General features: G+C 42.0%; 1 protein-coding gene across 3 annotated transcripts in view; it reads right to left on the reverse strand.

Annotated features, from left to right (window-relative positions):
• Positions 1-12,937, reverse strand: part of golga4 (golgin A4) — a 28,159-nt gene that overhangs the window by 7,908 nt on the left and 7,314 nt on the right. For 2 of the 3 annotated variants that reach the window (XM_050070583.1, XM_050070581.1), the window contains 13 exons: positions 12,868-12,924; positions 12,662-12,760; positions 11,012-11,165; positions 10,676-10,866; positions 9,272-9,355; positions 8,178-8,325; positions 7,917-8,095; positions 7,566-7,664; positions 7,302-7,457; positions 2,990-6,801; positions 2,780-2,901; positions 2,208-2,338; positions 1,023-1,109 (listed from right to left, as the gene is read on the reverse strand). In XM_050070583.1, the coding sequence (XP_049926540.1) occupies positions 1,023-1,109; positions 2,208-2,338; positions 2,780-2,901; positions 2,990-6,801; positions 7,302-7,457; positions 7,566-7,664; positions 7,917-8,095; positions 8,178-8,325; positions 9,272-9,355; positions 10,676-10,866; positions 11,012-11,165; positions 12,662-12,760; positions 12,868-12,924 (5,319 nt within the window). The remainder of the gene's footprint in view (positions 1-1,022; positions 1,110-2,207; positions 2,339-2,779; positions 2,902-2,989; positions 6,802-7,301; positions 7,458-7,565; positions 7,665-7,916; positions 8,096-8,177; positions 8,326-9,271; positions 9,356-10,675; positions 10,867-11,011; positions 11,166-12,661; positions 12,761-12,867; positions 12,925-12,937) is intronic. The other variant, XM_050070582.1, reaches the window with a different exon arrangement.

Below are 12,937 nucleotides of genomic sequence, written 5' to 3' on the forward strand. Positions count from 1 at the left end.
AGCACAGACGGTCTAAACTGGAGTTGTACTTCTCCAAGAGTGTTGGTTTGCTGTCTCTATGGAGAGACACACTGACCCACTGTCTAAATGAAGAATGGTTTGTGAGGCCCGTTGTAAGGAAAGGCCTCCCTGAGCATGAACCCATACAATCCACCCATAAAGTTATTACCTCACCAGGGAAAAATGCAGCAGAGAGAGCAACGTAACTCTTTGTGTTTGTGTGTATCTGGACACAGCGCAAAAGGTAGAAGAAGGGTCTAACGGCACCTCAACACCTGGGTAAAATGTCTCCCTGGAGTACTTTTGTCCTTTCTGGCCCCTCTCCAGTATGCGAGTCTTGCCTCTGAGTATTGCTGCAGTATAAATCTGAGGTCCAAAATCACGTCGTATGATGATAATTGAGAACAGGGATTGAGGCTTGCTGCTGCCTCACAATCTCTGTTTTCCGAGGGGAACATTCCTGAGTGATTCAGACGAGCTTCACAGCATCCGGCGCACTTTGGAGAGCAGCCACACGGCTGGAGCGAGACACTGATCAGAGCGAAGTATGTGAGCAAATTGTCCCTGAGCTCTTAGACGGAATCCTTCAATTACGAAGCAAGACAAAGGAAAGATAACCGAATACTGCTAAATTTTTAACCTGGATGTGAACTCTCAAATAATAAATGTATCCGAAAGGGCCTCGCGGTATGGACACAAATATGTGTCTGGATTGGGCTGTCATTCAAAACTAGTAATGCTTCCATCAGACAGCCTTTTCCCTGAGGAGGAGAGAGAGCTGAAAATAATGATTTCATACAGCCATTGTGACGTGACTCACAATGGCTGATGATTTCAACAGAATCACTATATAAATTTAATCTACACCACCAGCCTTATATTTCACAGACTTTAATAGCTGCAGGTATGTTTTTCTACATCTGTGTAAACGGAAAAATGTGCCCAATACATCAACCAGTTGTGACACCAACCACAGATGTTTGACCTGGTGACTATACACAGGAGGACAGACATGTTTGTACCTCAGCAGCGTCATGGCTCTTTGCTTGCAACTCCTCCAGTTCCTTCTGAACCTGCCACACTCTTTGTCCCATCTCCTCCTCTCGATTCTGAAAAAGAAAAAAAATAACAAAGGCTGAGTCATTTCCTATGTTTCATCTCAGCATCACAACCCAAGTATGTCGGTCTGATCACTCAGACAAAGAGCTGCCTTTATTTATTGAAGACCTCCCACTCATAATTATGCTCGGAGACACTAGGGGAGAAACTTTACGATCAGACGCTGACTGTTCTTAAGTAATCATTTGACCACTTTCCAAATATATATCATTCAGCAAGCGTTCATTGATGATCAAGTCAAGGTTTCTCTAGACCAGTGCTTCACTCAAACAGGGAGCTGCCAGAGGACCTCAGACACATCGTTAAGAATTTATGATTTGATTAAAAAAAAGAAAAAAAAGTGTCATAATATTTAGTCAGCTGAGTTAGCAAGCGAGCCAACAAGTAGAAGCAGTTAGTAAAAATGTAATGAATAACAGATGAATAATTAGAAAAAGGTCATGGATAAACAGCTGAAATAGTTTACAAATAAAAAGCTTTTGCTGTTGCCGGGTAGAGTTTCTAAAGTTACCTCGGTTGTTCCACTGTTGCCACAGTACTTACAAAGAACTCACATTGATACTGCCTGGTAAATGGGGATAACTACCGATAGTTGCTTGCGGTAAAAAAAAGGCGCTATCCTCATCCTGTTTTGGCTGCGCAATGTTTGACATACTTCCTTTGTGCAAGAAATCGAGCCTTCATTTTCCTGGGAGATTGTACCCCGTGGCAGACAGAACTGCATAGTTGAAGAGAGGCTTGTAAGAAGCCAAGGTGGTGTCATTATTCATACTTCATAACGATATGTTAAAGCAAAAAACAAAAGGTCTATTTCCGCTTTAAAATCAATCAGAAGCTGATTTAAAATAAGCACATTTGGAAAATGATGGTTGGTGTAAATGTAGGGATACCTGAGTTCATCTGAATGGGGCTGGGGGGCATGTCTGATGAAAATGTTGGAAATGAATGGTTTAGACTGGTGGTGGAGGGGTGATGGTGGTGGTGGGTAGCTGCCAGCTAGTGCAATGACAGCTTCCAAATGATGGGTGGGGTTAATTTCCTTCTTGTTTTAGGAAAACATGTTTTTGAGCTTCATCTTTTCAGAGTACCTGTAAAACCTCCTCATATTTCTGAACAGTTCTGTGCAAATCATCCTCCTTCTTCGTAATCACCTTCCTCAGCTGACTGGCTTCGTCGCGATGGCTGGTGATGAGCTCTGCCTCGACAGCCTGGGCCTTCGCTGTGTAGAGGAAAGGGAGCGAAGCCAGAGTTAGCACATAAAAAAACTAACCAAATTCATATTCCAAACCGCTCAGTCACATCCCATCTGGAACGTAACACGATTTAACCATAGAGGAAACGAGGAAACATGGCAATTCAGACGCACTGTTTCCAAATGTAATGATCCCTTAATTTTGTTCTGCCCAGTGTCGAGATTAAAAACTGTACCATGTTTCCATGTACTTATTCCACCCTACTGTTGTACATGAAAGTCAGACACAGTCACTTTGATTTTTCCATTTTAAGGCTTGGTTGCCTAAAACAGAGGTAGACTGTAGTTACTGAGATGATTTCACCACAACAAGAGATAATATTCTCAGTCACTTGTGTCCTTTACAACACAGCTGTAAGTTTTGTCAGTTCAATTTGATGAATGGAGGATAATTTCCTCCCGCCTCACCAATGGCCTCCTTCACTGATGTATCCAGCTCCCTCTCCTTCAGAGCCATCTGCGTGTTGAACTCCCTCATTAGCTGCTTGATGGCAGAATTGTGCTTCATCTCCACATCTTCCAACTCCAGCCTATTAGAACACATGTAAAGGAAATCTATTAATTTAGTATTGACATCACAATCACATTTTATTTTTTGTTATGACATCATAAACTTACTTCAGCCTTTTCTCAGTCTCCTCCAACATCTCTTTCTTCATGTATTCCAGGTCCTGTTCATGCTCCTTCCTCAGTACTCGCATGTCCTTCTGTAGCCTGGCAAAGTCCTTGTGAATCTTCTCTTTCTCGCTTTTCACCTGACTCAGTTTGTCCTTGAGAGACTCCAAAGAATCACCGTCCACCTCTTGCATCGGAGAGTGGTTTTCCATCTCGGTCTGCATCGCGCTCCTGGTTTGCTGTACGCTGCTACATTCCACCTTTATCTCTGCCTCGAGCTCTGGTGGGTTTTGTGCGTGCTTAATAGTCGCCTGATGTTCCTCAAGCTGGGCATCCTTCGCACATATCTCCTCTTTCAGACGATTTATTTCTGCGAGAAGGTTTCCATTCTGCTCTTCTGCTTCTTTTAGCTTTGCCTCGATTTCGCGCAGCGCTGATTCCGTTTCTTTCAGCTCCCCTTGTTGTGCTGCATCACTCTGAAGCGAGGACAGCTTTTCTTCAGACAAGTTTTTCAGCTCCTCTAAAGACCTTTCTTTCTCGAGCCTCTCATTACTCAGAATCTGCTCGAGTTGTTGCTCCTGCTCTTCCTTAAGCTTTACCAGAGCTTCCTCAAGTGTTTTTGTTTTCTCCTCTAACATTTCTGCGTGTTGTTTTCTGGATGTTTCGCCGCTCTTGATTTCCTCCAGGCTGGTCTGAAGAGCCTTAACCGCCTGCTCTTTTTCCTCGAGCTGTGAGGTTAGCTGTTTTTTAATCTGACTGATTTTCTGCTCAGCTTTCTTCTTCAGCTCTGATACTTTCCGAGCGCTCTCCGCAGACAACTTCTCTTCAGCCGCCTTCAGACTCTCCTCTTTGCTCTTGATAATCTCATCTTTCGTCCTTTCAAATTCCTCCCTCTGACTTTCAAGCTTTTCTTTACACTTTTGGTTGTCTTCCTCGAGGGAGCGTAGTTTTTCGACCATCTCCTGCTCCAAACTACCATTCTGAGCGCACTGCATCTGGGTCTGCTGCAGCTGCTCCACCAACTCCCTCTTTTCATTCTCCCTGATGCTGTGTTGCTGTTTGAGGTCTGCTGTGAGTTGCTCGCACTCTTTTGTCTTTAAGGCTAACTGCTCCTGGAGCTCACCAAGTCGACCTATGCAACTCTCCAGTTCTGAGGTGAGCCCGCTGACCTTCTGCTCCTTCTCGCTCAACACCTGGTCCATCTCAGACTTGCTGATGGACTGATTGTCAATACTCGCTGTCAGCCTTTGCAGGGCTTCGTTCTTTTCAGAGATTTCTCGCTCCAGCTCATCGAGCCTGGTCTGCAAAGACGTAATAGTGTTATCATTCTGGGCGAACTTTGTCTCTGCCTTGTTCTCATACTCAGACAGACTGTTCCTGAGTGCATCTGCCTGCTCTAAAGCAGACTTCCTCTCCTGCTCTAATCTCTGAATGGTCTCCTCCATTTGAGCAGCAGCCTGTTGTCTCTCCTCTTTATACTGCTGGTTCAGCTGATTTATGGCTTGCTCCTTCTCTTTTATGCTACTTGCTAGCTGATTTTTCAAGTCACTCACGATGCTTTCCAAGTTACCGATTTGCAACTCGTTTGCTTTCATACTTTCTGATATGAGTCTGTTTGCTTCATTCAGCTCCTCAATTTTCAGAGCTTTCTCGTTGATAGACTGAGAGTGATTCTCCTTCTCATGAGTTAAGGCATTGACATGCTCCATGTGAGCATTTACCTGAGCAGTCATCTGTTCTAATGAAATGCATAGATTCTTATTCTCCTCTGTTTGCTGGCGGAGATTGTCCTCTAAAGTGCAAATTCTATCTGCTTTAGTGAGGATGACGTTTTTGAGATTCACTACCTTTTCTTGACTACGGAGCAGTCTGTCTTTCAGCTCATTCAGCCTACATTCAACTCTTTGACAGAGTTCATTAGAGCCACACTCCACTTTCGACTGAACCTCCTGACAGCAATGCTCCATTTGGTTTCTGATCAGAATTAATTGCTGCTGGAACTCTGCTTCCTTGGCTTGTAGCTGCATGGCAGTTTCCTCAAATTTACTCTGCAAGTCCTCACTCTCCTTACATCTGGAACCTTCCAGTGCTTTATGCTGCTTCTCTGCTTCTTTCAACTTTCCTGACAAGCTCTTTAACTTCTCTTTGTTCTGTTCCTTCGTCTTGTTCAGCTCGTCCTGGAGGGAGTTTCTCTCCTTCAGAGCTTGGTTAAGGTTCCTCTCCACTGACTCCATTTGCTCTTTGAGCAAGGCTTCGCCCTGAGACAAACTTTCAAGCTTAACCGCTGCTTCGTTGAGCTCTTCTTGCAGCTTCTGCACAGTGGTTTCCCGAATTGCCAGCTCCTCCTTTAAATCCTTTAATTCACGCAACACTTGCTCGTTCTCCTCTTTGCCTCTGTTGAGTTGCTGAGAAATTTCCTCCAGTTCCTGAACCTTCTCCTGTAGTATGTGCGAGTGTTTCTCCGTTAATTCTTCCTCCTGCTGCCCCAACTTCTCCTGCCAACGACGCTCCAGCTCCTCAGTCTCATGCTTATGGGTGTCATGTAGCTTCTCCACCTCTTCCTTATGGTTGGCCTGCAGCTCTGACATTGCACTGCTAAGGCCTTGGGAACTTTTTTGGGCCATCTCCACAATTTTCTCTTGAACTTGTTGCTCTGTCTGCTGAAGCTCTTTCTCCTTCTTCGCAAGTTCCTTCTTCATGGTCTCCTCATTCTGCTGAAGCTTTTTCTTAAAACTCTCATGCATTTCTTTGGCCTTGTGTTTAACCTTTTCCATTTTCGTCTCCTGTGATTTCAGCTTAGCCTCCATCTCAGTGATAGTGTTTTTCATCTTATTTTCATGGGCAGCTTTTTCATCATCCAGCTGTTTTTTGAGGCGAGTTTGCTCTTCCTCCTTAGTGTTCAGTTCTGCTGTAAATGACTTCTCCTGCTCTGAGAGCTCCTTTTTGGTCTGCTGTAACTGTTGCTCTAGTTCTTGAAGCGACTTCTCTTTTTGTTGACAATCAGTCTTTGCTGCTTCCAGCTGATGCTCCAAATCAGTCAAATCCTTCTTACACTTATCAAGATCCTCTGACATCTTACTTAACTGTGCATTAGATTCCTTTAGACTCCCACTTTCCTGCTGGGATTGTGACAAACGCTGCTGCAGCTCCTCCAATTCTTTAACCTTGACATTTAATTCTTGTACTGTGGAATGTGACTCCTCTTGTAGTGTTTTTTCTTTTAGGACAAGGTCTTTAATTTCCTTTTCCCTTTCCTTTAAAACAATCTTCAACGCATTCAGCTCCTCTTTCAGGGTTTTCTCTGTACCAAGGGACTGCTCTTGCTCCTGTTTGATATTTTTAAGCTCTACATTGTGCTTTTCCACCTGATCTTGAAACCGCTTTTCGTTTTCCTGTTGAGCCACACGATGAGCATCTTCAGTTGCCACCAGCTTCTCCTCAAGAAGCTGTTTACTCTTCAAAGCCTCGGAAAGCTCTGCGGAAACTGCCTCTAGCTCTGCCTGCTTTGCATCCAGTTTCTCCAAAGTCTTCTGGTTCATGTCTTCGACATGTGCTTGGAACTGCAGTTCTTTATCTTTCAGAAGGGTCTCCACTTCAACTCTGTGTTTCTCCTTGAGCTCCTCAAGAGCAGCGTTATTCTGCTGGGTTAGGATGCCCTTGTGCTTTTCCAGCTCCTCCCGGTGCTTTTCCTCTAATGTGGAGATTTGCTCCTTGTGTTTATCCTTCAGTTCCTCCAGCTGACTGGAAAGTTCATGGGACAGACTTGATCCGTCTTGTGAGATCTTCTCCAGAGAGCTCTCCAACTCCAATACTCTCTGCAATCACATACATGTAGGTTGTTAGATTATTCTATAAAGTCACCACAGTTAACTATAAAAACAAATGGTCAATAATCAAGATTTTTTTAACAGAGGGTCTGTACTGAATCAGTACAGTTATCACCAAATGTCAGATGTCGTATGCTGTAAAGCCCTCTGAGGCAAATTGTAATGTATGATATTGGGCTTTGTAAATAAAATTGATTGATTGATTGATTGATGATTCTGTGTTGAATAAATCAATCTTCCTGTTCCTCTGTGTGTGTGTGTGTGTGTGTGTGTGTGTGTGTGTGTAGAGCCAAGAAGTTTCTAAATAACTACATGCTTGCTTACACACATTAATCAAATAATATTAATGCCACTTTTGTTCGTTAGTTAACATGGAAATGATCAAAGATTTCAGCCTCAAACAATTCAGTCATCCCTAATTAAAAGGTCTAATATTGTCCAATTAACTACATGTTTTAGAAAGCAATTATAATAAAAAAGCAACTCACAGTTCTTGCAGCTTCCAGCTCCAACTGAATCTCCTTAACCTTGTTATCAGCTTCAGTCCTCAGAGCTGTCTTCTGTAGCTCTACATCCTCCAGAGCCAGAGAGGACTGCTGTTCTCGCTCCTTGCCCAATCGCGCAAACTCCTCTTTGCATTGCTCCTAAACACACAAGCAGCGTCACCATCATAATTTTAAAGCGACTGTTTTTTCATCTGATTTACTTGAACATATTGTGAAATTAAACAAATGAAAACCTTTGGAACATACCACAGCTTTGTTGATTCTGGCATTCATCTCTTCTTCTTTGGCAGCCAGAGCCTCACTGTGGAGTTTCTCCATATTGGCCACCGTCTCCTCCGATGATTTCTGATAATATTAATGACATTTTTTTTTTAAATTTTTTTTTTGAATTAAAAAAAGTGGCAGAAGTGGAACAGCTTCAACTTGTCAGACATTGTTATTACTTGATCATTTTGGCTGTGTGTCTTTGAACATGGCAACTATACGGCCACGTCATAGAAGCTAACTCATAGGGTAATGCCACAAATGTCAATGTACTAATGATTTCTTAAAAATGAGAACAAATGAATAAGTATGCAGCAGATGTCACTTCCTGACCTTCATGATGGCAACGACCTCCTGTTTGACCTTTGTGAGCTTCTGCTGCAGAGTCTTCCTCTCTTCCTCGCTGGCCCTTTCAACCTCTTTCACTTGCTCCTCCAGCTGAACCTGCAGCTGTTTACGGGCCTCCTCTGCCCTCTGAGCTACACCCAGCGCTCGCTCAAGTTCTTCAAATGCTTTAAGAAAATAAACCCCACATCATTAACATATCCAGAAAATACACGCACATGTACACTTACAGTAGTGGACTCCACTCACCTGATTTCTCAGCCTTTTCTTTCTGCTCCTGTAGCTCTTCTTTCTGGGCAGTAACCTGCTGGAGCCTGGAGCGGAGCTGAGCAACCTCCTCTTCCTTCATTTCCAGGGTCTCATGCATCTGGCGCTTTGTCTCAGCAATTACCATTCCCTGAAAGCCAGCAGCAGCCCATGAAGGAAAATCATCCTATTAACTGTATGGTCTGAGCAAATAAATCGACACTGAAACTGAAGTTGATTTGATGAGTTATACCTCTGTATTTTAATCCGAACCCACTAATGAAAGGAGTATTATCAGCAAAAGAGTTTGAGCTAATATTACTGTGTTGTAGTTGTTTAAAGTTGTGCTAATTTTAACTTCTTTATATACTGCTGGGTAGTTTAAGCTACAGCAATGCATCATATTCTATAAGATCATTGTAAGTTTGTAGCGTCACTGTCTTGTGAGAACCACGCATCTCTGAAAAAGTCAACTTTTCATACTGTCAGACAAACAGCCCTGTTTTCAGCTTTGTGACGATGCATTTTCCAGCTGATCCAAGAGGGTTTATTTAGCTTAAGAAGTATGAGAGTTTTCTTAACCCATAAGGAACACTTTATCCTCCAGTTTATCACAAACATTCAAACACACACAACATTCAAGTCACATCTGGAGATACATGGTTTTCACTTGACAGGAAGGAGATGGAAATGTGTAATCTGAGAACTAACTACAGCTGTCAGAGAAAAGTAGTGCAGTGAAAACTACAACATTCACCACTGATATGTGGTGGAGTGTACAAGTGTCTCTAATTTGTACTTAAGTACAGTACTTGAGTACATGTACTTGGTTACTTTCCGCCACTGCCCTGACTCAAGCTCAAGTGACTGTAATTGTTTTCGACTTTAAATGCTTTCAGCATTCCTCACACAGATCTCTTGAGCTGCTGTCCATCCTGCAGAGCTGGGGTCAAAGTTTAAGAGAAACAACATGGGACTTTAAGGTGTCTGACTTCTTTACTCCGTGGCAGAGTAAAAAAACATGTCATGTCTGAATTTATAGAACCGTCAATCAAGATGTGACTAAGGCATTAAAAAAAAAAAACCTTCTTACTCACCTTGTCCTGCTCCAGCTGTTCAATGAGGTTCTTGGCATCACGCAGCTGAGTGATCAGCTTTGTCTTTTCTGTTGTGTGCAGCTCCTATAAACATAAAACATTTGACAATATGTCACACACTTTACACACATTTATGATTTTTTAGATTCATGTCCTCTCCATACTTTGGTCAGATAACTTCAAAATGTTTTCTGCACCACCCAGGATGCCTCACCCACAAGCCAAATAACCAGAGAGTGTACACAAGCCCAGCTAAACCAACAAGTCGACCCAAATTACAGCCCAGTTTAGCGGCAGTGGCATGTAGGAGCTGTGTCCCTGTGGCAGCGCTGTGTAACCAGTGGTTTCTAAACAGGAAATGCTGGGCTGCATGTATCTGTCAGTTGTTTGATCTATGTGTGCTATGAGGTAGTGGTGTCTATGCAAACTTTGGGTTCACTGTATCTTGATATTCAAAAATTCATATAACACATTTAAAAAACGTATAATTGTACCCAAATACAGCATACAATACTCTGTCAGCCAGACTGTAAATAATAAATTCGAAAATCCCCAAGCTGAAGGTCTGGAATCGTACACAGATGGTCTGTTTTATGGGATATTTGTCTGAGGCATGGGATGAGCACAGCACAGCCCAGCAGGTCCAGGATGCCTTCATGCTGCTTAAGAGGGCTACACGCCTGTTAACCTCTGCTTTTCCCGACACAGGAAAGCCCTATTTCCAAACAGACTGCAGATTCAACACAAAAGCGATGGCGAAAAATGAAAGCAAGTCAATCAACATACAGTCACAGACGAGCTGTCTGTTATCACAGTGTCTTTGTAACAACAAACATTTGTTATCAGACGCTGCAAAACATCAGAGCGACCACAGACAAGCTAAACAAGCCATCATACCACTGAAGCAAAATATTTTGAAATCAATGAAAACAACGGTTCAGTCATGTCGCGCTGACATGACATGAACCCTCGTTCTGGAGTTCTGCCAGAGAATTTGGATGTTTGGACTCGGAGAACCACAGAGATCCACTGTGTCACTGAGATAATTGAGTCACATTATCAGTGGGCCGTTAAGATTTTGGCAGACATTTTGCAAAACAACATTAATTACCCTGAGCACACTGTTCAGTCATTTGCAGCATCTCAGGCAAGCCTCATTTTAATCAAACCACTTCATAATTACAGTTAACCACCACATCAATTTTTAGTGAATGGCTGTCTTAAGGAAATTGCTTTGAAATATGTGGTTGCTTTGTACTTTTGAAAATACAGACAAAGTGATAATGAGTATAAGCAGACATCATGTAAAATTTATAGCTCAATTTGACTGAAAAATGTCATGATATTAAAGTATGAACATGGTCGACACTCCAGTATCATTGCTGTTAAACACAGGTTAGCCACCTTCATCTTCTCCAGCTCCTGCAGTCTCTCCTGCAGCTGCTCCTGCAGAGCTTCATTCTCACTGCCCAGCTGGATGCCCCGCTCCTTGTGTGTTCGCATCACATCTTTGCACTTCTGCAGGAGGTTTTCCTGCCTCTTCACTCTCTTCTGCAGAGCCTCCATAAGTTTGGTTGGATCACTGTTGCCCTCTCCTGCCCGGAAAATAAAATGCACTGGTTAAAAAATAACATTAACCCTTACAAGGAAATGATTCTCAAACAAGTCTCATACACAGTGAATTCATTTTTTGCTTTATCGCCTTACCAAAGTAAGAATACACATAAAAACTGTGCTTACCCTCGGTGACTTCGGCCTCTACTCCTTGCTCCTTCAAAGGACTTTGTGTGGAAGAGGTTGAGTCTGAATCTGCATCTTCAGACTGCGGGACGTCACCCTCAGGTGGCACAGCACCCTCAGAAAACCCTTTAACTCGTTTCTTCAAAAGAGCAACCTGTTAAAAAGAGCAAAGTCCATAGTCAGTGAAATATGGCTCTGACTGATTTGGGTGAAGGGCTCAAATCTGGCATTAGTCCATGCATGCTAATTTTGTACATTTAACTTTTAGTGTGTTTTTATTTATACTGTTTTGCAAATATTGCAGTTAACTCCTGCCTCTGATTAACGTAAAATGTATGTAACATTTATTAGTTGATCACTGCAATAAAATCTGCATACGGAATTCTCTGTTAATCAGTCATGTTGATTCAATATCCTGTATAGGATATGGATTTAGATTTGTCTCAGTAAATATAATCTGTAAATATAACATCTTCCACAAATACAAAAAAAGATTTGTAAACTTACAAAAATATTCTGCAAACATAAAATGAAAATACAAAAAAACATAATAGTAATAATTAAATGAAAGGCATTTGTGAATATCTTCCTGACGTTTACAATTTTCAAACAGGCATTTGTAAATCGGCTTTTTGCCTTTAATGAACAGGACAGAGTCAAATGGGGCAAGAGAGAGAGAGAGTGGGGGTTGACATGCAGCAAAGGGTTGCAAGCTGGAGTCGAACCTGTGACTGCTGCAACGAGGCATCGCCTCTATACATGGGGCGCAGGCACTATCCACTACGCTACCAACGCCCCCCAGATTTGCATTTTACACACTGTGTTTTGAGACAACCTTTCTGCCAGTTTGAACAAAATTCACTTGTATAATTCAGCCATTTTCGAATAGCACGTAATCACCTCTTGACGGCATTCCACACACAAATAAGAGCATACAATCATTCTTTGAGCTGTCCCTTTTATTTATTTTTTTAAATCAGCGATAAGTAATATGCAATCATTATTTTATGAAGATATTGTGACACAGTGAGTTTTATTGTGTGTTTATTTACTCTATGTATATTATCCAGCACACACTTTCATATACATTTCTGTTTTAGTATGAAAGGCAAGAGAAAGTTTGTGGGAAACTTTCGGGTTCCAATATAAGCAGTGGGCTTGCGCTGCTTCTTCAGTTGGTAGTTACCTAGCCACAGAGGGCCAGCCAATCATCCTTTATATTTTTCATTTATAATATTATATTTTCATGTATTTGCAGACCTATATTTGCAAAATATTTTTGTGGGTTTAGATATCTTTTTTTCTATTTGTGAAAGGTGTTTAATATTTACAGATTACACATTTAATCACAGATTGCTGATCTATTCACACAAAAAATATTAAGACAAATCTAGGGCTGCACAATAATTAAGAATTTTTTTTGTGGATACACAGATCTGTTTCCATGGTATGTGTGTTGGTTCAATGAATGTGATTATGGTTGGTGATGCTTTTTTAAAGTCATATTTGAACATTTATCAAGTATTGTGTGAAGACAGGAAGAAATTTCCACCCAAATTTGAGTCATACTTTGCTGGCTTGTAATTCCTGAAAGCTTTAGACTTTGTCCCAAAAGCATATATATGTCACCTTTCAAGTACCAGCACTCACCTGTGTCTGCAGTACAGTGATCATCTGGTCTTTCTCTTCCAGCGCAGCATCAAACTCGTCTTGTAGGTGTTTCTTGGCCTGTTGGTCCATTTGAAGCTCCTAGAGATCGTTCAATATGTTCACTCATACGGAAATATTTTTTTTATCAAAAAGGAAGACAGACACTGACCTAGGGCGACAACAACATTCATAACATATAGCCATACCTCCCGCAGCTCCCCTATCCTGCGGAGAGCTTTATCTTGACTCTGACTGAGGATGACCTGAGGGGAAGGA

The sequence above is a fragment of the Epinephelus moara genome, chromosome 19, assembly GCF_006386435.1.
Source record: "Epinephelus moara isolate mb chromosome 19, YSFRI_EMoa_1.0, whole genome shotgun sequence".
In the NCBI taxonomy this organism is placed as follows: Eukaryota; Metazoa; Chordata; class Actinopteri; order Perciformes; family Serranidae; genus Epinephelus; species Epinephelus moara.